Source organism: Gavialis gangeticus, unplaced genomic scaffold (assembly GCF_001723915.1).
Source record: "Gavialis gangeticus isolate Ggan-Ray unplaced genomic scaffold, GavGan_comp1, whole genome shotgun sequence".
NCBI lineage: Eukaryota > Metazoa > Chordata > Crocodylia > Gavialidae > Gavialis > Gavialis gangeticus.
The window spans coordinates 14,599,781-14,609,994 of NW_017729004.1; the positions used below are offsets into that span (position 1 = coordinate 14,599,781).

Sequence of the window (10,214 nt, forward strand, 5' to 3'; positions counted from 1 at the left end):
TCTGGCAGGGGGGAATGTGGAGTGCCAGTTAATCAAAATTGCCGGTTATCTGAGAGGCATCTGTTTGGGCCACCGCCACTCCTGCTGCGTTCGGTGCGTTAGTGTGCCAGGGGACTGGGAGGGGTCCCAAACAGAAATAATGAGTAGCAAGGAGGGAATTTTAATTAAAAGTTTACTATTCCCATATCAATGTGTGCCGGGAAACAGGGAGTGGGGCCCCACGCAGACTGCTTTGCCCCAGGCCCAGGGACTTGGCGAAATCGGAAGTGCCATGGCACGACTTCCAGTTTCACTCGGCATGCCGGTTAGTAACTTGGCGGATAACACAGCTTTTACTGTACCTAAAAGAAACTGTTATAGGCATCATTTCATGCCAATCAGAGAAGTTTTTGATATGCCTAGTCTTGTTTATATAGCAGCAGTCATCATAACAATTTTGCATGTACTCCTACACATATTGAGCATATCCCAAAGTTTAGCCTTAAGATCACCACGAACCAAAAAAAAAAAAAGACTGAAATGTTAGTGAAGTGCAGATGCAAATTCACGGCTTAAATTATGTCATTCACTCATAGTCCATAGCAAAAGGCAGCCCAGGACTGCCTCTGCAAGCTCCCTACAGAGACCACGTATCTGCCACTACACCAGTTTATGGTGGTGGCTGGGCTATAGGTAGGGGTAGAAAGATATTCCTATCCAATGCTGCCATTTACTCAGAACCAAGGTGTAATTCTCTACAACCCTTATTAATGTGTGAGGAGCACCCACCTTGAAGGCCATGCTAAATCTGACTTTATGCAAGTGTACATATCAAAGCTTCAGAAACTAGAATGTATGCTATGCTAAGGCAATGGTTCTAACACAAAACATAATTATGGACTCCACCAGAGTGGGAAGATGCACGAAAACAGCAACAACAAAATGTACATTGTAACGGTAACATCTCCCTGTGACACCAACTCTGCTGGAGAAGAGCAAAACTGACTGCTAGATAAGGAATAGAGCAAAACTGCCTACTAGATAAGGAATACTTTGTTGATATTCAAATCATTCATATTACATAGGTTACACGAACTTCTCTCAGTTTTCCTTTACAATAATTTAGAAATAGTTCTTCTTGGCAGAGCTAGTGAGTCTACAATCGAGATTCAGGTAGAGAAAGAGTCATTTGGGGTAGCTGTAATCAAATTTTAGAGCTGTTAAAAGATCCATTATTGTATCTCTACAATGCTTACAGTGGGAAGCTGAAAGAGAGGAAAGATTTGTTGCCAGTCCCTCCAGATTTTATAGGATATACTCTATGTTTCTGAGACCTCACTGTTATTTCTACCTCTACGTTTTGATCTCAGTCTTGCTTCCAACTTGGCACAGAAGTCAAGGTGCACCCACCTAGGTGGGGAAACCAAAGAAAAAAGTACCTTAATTTTAGATTTTGAGATTGGGTAAAAAGAAAAAAAAAACAACACTCTTAGGACTAGGCATTATGGGACAGTCTTTAAGTACATGACCAAAGTCACCCCTGCAGCAGAGGAACCTTGGCTCATTCAGTGCACAGACTGGACTGTAGCCTGGAGATGAACCTAGACTGCAGAGCGGAGACTCTTCTGCTGTACTCCTCCCCTCCATCATGTTGCATTAGATGGAAACTGCATAGCGCAGCGGTTCTGAGCCAGGGGCACATGTACACCCAGGGGGTATGTGAAGCCTCATCGGGGGTACGTGAGATATATTTCATACATTGTCTAACACAGGTTGAAGGGCCTAAAAAACCATCTTGACAATTTGAAACTGCCGTAAAATGTGCATGCACGTGGGATTACACTTAGTTTGACATAAAAATTAATTTCCTATTGAAAGGGGATACGTGAAGTCTCACTCTGAGACCAAGAGGTACATAGACTGAAAAAGGTTCAGAACCGCTGGCATGGTGAATGAGGAAGGTGATTATAGGAAGAGAAAGGATGGCCTCATGGTAAGGGCTGTTGAAAGTTGCCCTGGAGAACTAGACTCTATCCCTATGCCTACAGGCTTTCAGTGTGATGCCTGGCACTTAAATCAAAGAGTTTACAACTGGACACAGTGTTCTTGTTTTTGACACCTATTTTAATCACCTGGGGCCTAACTTTCAGAAGTGGCAAGTGCTCACACCTACAGCTGAGATCAACTGGAGCTGTGCTTTGAATCCAAGAGCTATAAAAATGCTAAGTAAACTTGGGAAGAGAAAACAGAAATGATCAGGCCCTTCACTTCAACTTTAGCACCCAACATTAAACTGACATTAAACAATTTTGGCCTTACTTTCTCTTCGTTTCAGCTCCTCAATTTAAGATATCACCAAATCCAACAGGAGTGTTGGGAAGACAGCTTCATTAATGCTTTTGAAGTATTCCAGCACTACTGTGAGAGAACCATAGAAACACCCACAAGGTAATTAGGAAATTTACAGTCAGTTCAGGATTTGGACGAAGATACTTTGGGACCACACTCTCATTATTTAACACTGAATCATTCTTTAAAATGAAGGCAGTTTTGTAGAACACCAGTATGTGATCACACTGTTATGATGCATCTGTACAAGGGGAAAAAGAATGAAGACCTCATGGGGTGACCTTAACTCTGACATTTTCTAACTTGTGAATGAGGATATTATGAAGTTAAGCACTCTTGTTTATACAGTATACTGTACATATCTTGCCCTTGAGACAGTGGGAATTCTTTACTCCACAGGAACTAAAAAGCTATCAAAGGCCCCAAAGTTTCTCCAAGTCTCTGCTGCTGTCATCTTGGAAATCCTGGCAAATGTCAGATGCAGGAGAGTAGAAAATTCATTTAACAGCTGTATATACAAGCCATATGACAGTCAAAGTTTGGGAGGTACTAGCTATTATACAACTTGCTAGTCATAAAGGTTTACTGAACCACATATAGTCATGTGGAACTGGGAGATTTCACAACTCAAAGTGCCTGGTGGGCCTCTAACTTTGTAAACCACTCATGCTCCATGGTACTGCGAATGGAGGCGTGCGCGAGTGGCTGATAGAACCACATATTCCCCATCACAGAACACCCAGGTAAACTCTCCCTTTCCTGTTCCTACTGCCAGACATTGCTTCTGCTAAAAATCTTCCCAGAAAACATTATGGCCTTAAGTGCCTCTTGTGTTGGGAGAGCTTTAGGAACAAAACTTCAGTACAGCAGACCCCCAATTTACAACAGTCCAACTTATGTGTCTCGCGTTTACGCAATTTTTTATTAGGGTCTGCAAAATGCCCCTCGAGAAGCATGTCATTCACGTATATATGTGAATGCTCATGAAATTCACATATATACGCAAACACCTCACAAGACTGCAGGCAGAATCAAGTGGAGCTGTGCCTCCATCGTGGTAGCAGCATCTCAAGATGCATAGGTGAGACACTAGACACGCCTCCTAAAGGCGATTCTGCCGAGAAAAGGGGAAAAAAAGCTATGACTAAAGTATGTCTGGGGTACACAACCCCTCACTATTCTATTATTTCCTATGGATAAAGTTGTCCTGAGTTACGCAAAATCAACTTGCATGAAATTCCCCCAGAACGCAATACTCGTGTAAATCGGGGGTCTACTGTAGTATCATCTCATAGTTTGCTGCTGAGAATCTCAGTTGTTTTTGTTTACACATCTCTACACTAAATCCATCCTAGATATCTAGGTACATTTATACTTGCTGAGTGTTGGTCTTTTTGTATTTAGGTGTTTTTTCCCCAATGTTTAAAAGGAGTCATCTGAAGTGAGACTTAGCATTTAATGCATTACTGAAAAATAGCTACAGTTGTCCAGTGCTATTAGCAACACTATTCATACCACCAAATCAGAAATCTAACTCAAACCCATCTTGACTGATTGTCGTCATTTCCAACCAGTAGGTGGAGACAGGATATCAAAGCTACAGAAACTACTCAAAAACATTCTTCCAGGGGAACCTCCACTCAAACTGCAAAACACTACACTTATTATAGTTATTGTGATGTAACTCAGATTTCTCTCTTCCTTACCTAGTATCCAACATTGTAATTCCATTGATTGTTCCCAAATTACATTGGCGTAAGCAAAATAACTGTCAGCCCTCATGTCTCCTACTTAAGTTTACTGAACTAGTAAGTCTCATGCACAAGGTATTAGTATATTCGGAAGCATTACATGTTCCTGTGATTTGTGGCAGAGGCACCACTTTCTTTTAGTAATCCAGAGAAATAATAATTGGAAGTCAGAGGAATATTAATTTTCTTTGGGAACAAATCCAGCAAAAAATATCAAGCACTTGAAAAGCCCACTGACTTCAAACAGGAGTCTTGAGGCATTATATGCCTCACAAGACTGGAACTTAGATTAGCAATAATAAAAGTTTTCAGCAACATTCTTCAGTTTTAATCCAACCAAATATACCAAATGTGGTTTGAAAACTGCTTTATCATTCTCTCTCACTGCAGTTTTACACTGTCTGCCTCATTAGGCAAGTTACTTTTCCCTAGCAAAATTAGCATCACTGTCAACCTCTTACTGTGGCCCAACAACAAGCTGCAGACAGAACAGATAAACTTATGATCACAAAGTTGTGCATGTAGAAGATGCACAGTATTTGATGGCTTAAAGACCTCATGAAAAAAGTTACCGTTAGCAGACTCTATGCAAAATCTAAAATATGTATTCCTATTTCCAAAATTCCCTAGCTGAATTGCAAAACAGAAGTTGAAGAGCAGACCAAACTCTGGGAAACTCCCCTCCCTGCCCAAAAAAACACCATCCTAAATTTTACTCCAGAGTGAACTTGAGAAAATAAGCTATTTGTGGAGCATTTTTCTGAAGGTTAATCAAACTCAGTCTGATGACATTATGAGGGAACCAATTCCCAAACCAAGAAGCAAACATCCTACCCACTATTTTGACTTCTATGTTAAACATGGCAATTATGATTTCTTAAACAAATGCTTTACCCAGCATGCTAAAATGCACATAAGAATGAGAATTATACTTTCCTTCTCATCAAGCATACTGTGACATTTTCATAAATAAATGCAGTTAGGGGCTATACCCCTAAAAGCATAGTTAAAGCAGATTATCTAAAGTTCACTGGAACAAAGAGAACTTGTTTTAACAAATGGACCCAAGCATCAATCTTTGACTCTGAATGGTAATTCTATCTTTTACTAGATGACAGAAACAGAAGATGCAAACTAAAAGCTTTTTAAGAGCAACTACACCAGGGGTGGCCAAAGTCTGGCCTGCAGGCTGGACTGGACCCATGGCAGACTCCATTTCCCAGCTGTCCCTGCCCACATCACTGCAGCTGGTTTCCATGGAGGCCCCAGGAGTGGCAGGGCCATGACAGCATGGGGCCAGGGCTTCTATGGAGACTGGCCCCAGCAGTGCTGGCAGGGTGTGCAGCTGCTCCGGGGTTGGGATCTCGCGGCGCTGGCAGGGCAGTCAGGAGCTGCGGCAGAGCTGTGATCTGCTTCCCGCATGCCCCGCTGGCCCTGACGCAGCTCCCTGCTCAGCCACACATGCCCTGCCAGCACTGCTGGGGCCGGTCTCCATGGAAACCTTGGCCCTGCGCTGTCACAGCACTGCCGCTACTGGGGTCTCCGTGGAAACTGGCCGCAGAGATGTGGACAACGGCTGCTGGGAAATGGAGTTTAGCCACTGGCCGGATATACCATTTTGCCTGCCCCGAACTAAACTCATACAAATAAATCAATAAGCCAACATGCAAATTCATTCTGACTTAGGATTCAGGAATTTGCTGGATTATGAAAATCCTGATCTGTCTAGTCACTCTAAGGCAAGAATGACAACACTGAATTTCTGTACAACAGCCACTCTCCTATATAATCACGGAAGATTAATAAATATTTTGATAACTGGCATTTCTTTGCTTGTCCCTGTGAGAAAGGCCATAAAAAGCACCTAGTCCATTTTGAGGCAATAGCTAAAACCCTTCAAGTGACATATATATAAAGCTGCATCCTGTGCACATGGAAAAAAAAGTTACATTCAGAAAACTTTATTGTTAACACTTAAAAATATATTGCTGCTATTTGCTCACAACTGACAGCATTATGGAAAACATTCTATTAAGGAAAGATATTCCTTGAATACTACATGAAGTTTGTGCACAAAATTTAGAAGACAACTGGTCAGAATGAAAACAAACTGAAAGTGGAGTACTCACTTGTAACGTAGTGTCGAAAACAACAAGTTTGGAGCTTGTTGGAACAATGTCGTAACACTTGTGTGACCTCATGAATCGCACATAAATGTCACTTTCAGATTCTTCAAGTGCTGCAAGAGAAAAGGGACAAAACATTTTTAACAGTTATTCTTCCAAAAGATATGAGAAATACACACATTAACTTATTTAGGCAACATTTAGTAGACGAACAGCAAAAGCCATATCCTGAGCAAATTTGTTCAGACTGGGAGACATGGTCTAAGACTCCGATCTCAATTTTTCCTGTTTTCAATCATCTTGCCGTTCACACTACTTATTCCAAATGTAAAATATATACTCCGATCTTCTTTAGTGGAAATGGATTTTGCCAGAGATAATAGTTAAAATATCAATTTTTGCCAACAACATTCACAGTTTGTAGGCTCTACATAAACAAAGAGTCTGTTTATACCTACATGTAAATCATAGCTTGAGACCTAACTGATGGACTGATTTATTCTGGAAAAATTCTACCACTGGGCGCTAACAGATGTGGGGAAAAATAAACCCAAAACACGCTTTACTGGAAGAAGCAGCGCAATACTTTGACCCGGCTCTGCAGCATTTGTATAGATCGGGTGCTTCAGTGGGGCTTCTTGGTGCTTTTATCTACAGTCAACTGAATCACCTATTTCAGGGTTTTCAACTTGGGATGGCCTCAGGGGGTACTCAGCACTCCCACTGATCAGCTGTGGGTGCCCCCCCGTCAACTGGCTGCTGGGGGTCCCCCCCCCGGCATCTGGCTGCCAGGGGACTCCTGCCTTCTCAACCGGCTGCTGGGGGTACACTGACCCAAAAAGGTTGAAACCCCCTGAGCTATTAGATAAAAGCACCAAAAAAGCCCCACTGAAGTACCTGATCCATACAGATGCTGAGCAAGCTGGGTCCAGCTAATACAATACCTCTTCTGGGCATGCACTGAGCCCAGTGCAGGAATGCATGGAATTTAATGGAAAAGTGCCTTTTTTTTTTTTTTTGTTTGTAAGCAACCACTAAGTCTATCCAAAGTATTTTTCAATTAGGATGGTAATTTTGTGTTATCTCATGTTTCCTGGGTACACATTTCTCTGAAAAACTAGCAGACATGTTTGATAAATATGAATGAGTGAAGTAATAGTTACATAGGTGGATCCAGGATTTACTAAAGGGGGATGTGGCACACTGCCCTTTAGACCATGGGGAGGGTTGAGGGAGGGCGGTGTTGGGTGCAAGGCAGGGCAAAAGCCTCTAGGTCAGCCACAGACCCTGGGGTGCCAGGCAAGGAGCAGGTGCACAAAGATGACCTGACTGCTGCCACTGTACCCAGCTGACCTGGCCATGTTCCTACTCTACTCCAGATGGAGACTGCAAAAATCAGCTGCATAGGGTGATGGACTTGGCTGGGGACTATGGCAGTAGTGAGTGGGCTCCTCCTTCCAGCACCTATAGGCTCTTTGCCCATGCTATCCTCACAGGTGTTGCTCTGCTGGTTGGAAGCAGGCACTGGAAAGAGAAACCTGTGTGCCCACCACTACCATTCCTGCCTGAGCCTGGCACCCCACAGAGCTGGTCCCTGAAGCCTGTGGGTTGAGTATGGTAGGACCAGCTCTGGAGCTGCCCACTATGCTTGCACCAGCTGGGAACAGCAGTGGTTGGGAGATGTAACAGCATCATTGCATACCCACCCAGATCCACCCCTCATCATCCTTAAAGGGCTCCCTATAATGTTAAGATGCTTATACAACTTGGCAGTATTTTAAACGTTTGGCCTGGCACAGACTTAAAATTTTATTACAAGTAGTTCAAATGTTAGAAAGAACAGACAAAGGCAAAACTCTTCCCTCCCAGCCCCAGTGTTAAAACGACCTGCTGACCTTTCCTTTGAACAGGTCTGATATCCCTGTGCTCTAGAGCACTGGGCTCCAAACTTCTTTGATCACGCACCCCTATCTATATAAATAGAAGTTCTGATATTTTCTTCCTGCACCCCAATGGATCATCTTGTGTGCACCCCACTTTGGAGACCACTGCTCTAGAGGAGGGACTTGAAATTTACCAAATGGTTTAGTCTGTGGTGCCTCATAGACATTAAAGGAAAGGCTCAAAGAGATCTGATTGATTAAGCGTGTGGCCAGGTCACTACTTAAGATGTGATTAACTGGTTAATCATGTCTTAAGTGTAACATCTGTTAGGAGCCTGTGGGCAAAGGCTGAATCTCTTGCCTTGCCTGTGAAAAATCCATCCCATTTAGCTGGTATGTGCCTTGGAAAATGGTGCTGTTCACGCACGCACAGCAGTTGCTAAAGTGCCACCCTGCCCTAGCTTCTACCTGACCGCAGATTAACACAGCTAACCACCTGATACTTGGTAGAGATTTGCTAAAATTTAGTAGCACAATTCTCAAGAGTCTGGGGCCACTGTGCCTGCCCAAGCTGATCAGCTAGTGTCAGATAAACATTTGTCACAACCACAGAGAACCTAAGCACTCAGTTAAAGGTGTATCAGACTCTCCCTGAAGGCCAGGGTCAGGCTAGGCTTTGATTTATGACTAAGAAATCAGGCCCTGTGATGCGAATGACCCCTTCCTCCTCATGCTCTTGACAACCCTATCCCTGCTGGCACTCAGAAAGCATGGAAGAAAAAAGGTCTCCCATTCAAATACAGAAAAGATAAAAGCCAGACCAGGGAGAAGAAGAAGGAGGGGGCGGGAAGCAAGCAAGCAGATTGAAACATGGAGTCAAGCTAGACTGGGACTGAATGGGAGCAGGAGAGGGAAGCAATGACCAGGCAGGGTATGATGAGAGACTGGAAGCTAATGCAAGGTGCTGGGAGAAGATGGTTAGGTGATGAGAATAGCTAGGCACACAAAGAACTGGACAAAAAAACCCAAAGCAGGGAAATTTGAGTGAGGTACATTGGGTGGATAGGAAAAGACTGATAGGGTGAGGAGGAACTGGGACTGCCTGAGCAAGGAGACTGAAAGAGAAGCTTGCGAACCATCACTTTGTTTAACCCAGATGTAAGAGTAAGGTACTGAAGGGCTGTTTTTTCTATAAAGCCATTCTCAGCAGAATTTTACAACAGTTCTTTTAAAGACATACTCCAGAAAATGGCCAATGTGTCTTAAGAGTTTCTTGTGAAAAACACTTAACATTGTGCTTAAAGTAATAGATTCAGCAGCAAATCTCCACTTTGAAAATAGTGTGGTCTGATGGCCTAACATTTGTCCAAACACAATAGGGCAGAATCTTTAATTATGAACCAATTTTAGGTTATAATTATAAACTAGAATTTCATGCATCTATTACTTTGACTTCAGTCCCAGTTAAAGAAAAACGTAATTTTACCAAGAAAAATGTTGAAGGGGGATATGGGCTACACTTTGGAATATTAATCTTTCAAGATAAAAATCTATAAAAACTTCTGTGTAGCCCTTATTAATAACTAAGATTGTCACAGAAAAAATGATAAAGGACAGAAAACAGTCACCAGAATATTTTACACAGAACAGACCCCCCCCCCCCATCTCACATATTACAGTCCTTGTCCTTAAGGAAAACCTATACAACACCTTCAGGAAATAGACCTGGGAACAAAAATTTATAACTTAACACTGAAAATAACATATCACTAAAAATGATGGTTTTAATCGTTGACACCAACAAAGGTTTTATGCTCATTACTATTTACTCTAGTACAGCAGTTCTCAACCTTTTGCACTTTAAGTCACACCAACCGCTTTGTCAAAAAACCCTCGTCCCATGATAAAAACAAAACCCCACAAAACTGCACTGCTCGAGATATTTGTTGATTCCTCCATTTGAAGTGCAAACAACTTTGATTTTTTCCAATCAGGCAATGAGTTGAAGTCCCACCTATATGACCTTTGTGTCCCACCAGTGAGACTGCTCTAGTAGATGATAACAGGCTCTAATATAGTCTAGCATTTGCTTACATTAACTTGACCAAATTTTGGTTAAGAAAGAC

At 42.5% G+C, this 10,214-nt stretch overlaps 1 protein-coding gene across 2 annotated transcripts in view; it reads right to left on the minus strand.

The window, feature by feature from the left end:
• The window catches only part of PRKAG2 (protein kinase AMP-activated non-catalytic subunit gamma 2), a 375,527-nt gene that overhangs the window by 72,929 nt on the left and 292,384 nt on the right, over positions 1 to 10,214 (minus strand). For both annotated transcript variants that reach the window (XM_019508123.1, XM_019508124.1), the window contains one exon: positions 6,209 to 6,318. In XM_019508123.1, coding sequence (XP_019363668.1) covers positions 6,209 to 6,318 — 110 coding nt within the window. The remainder of the gene's footprint in view (positions 1 to 6,208; positions 6,319 to 10,214) is intronic.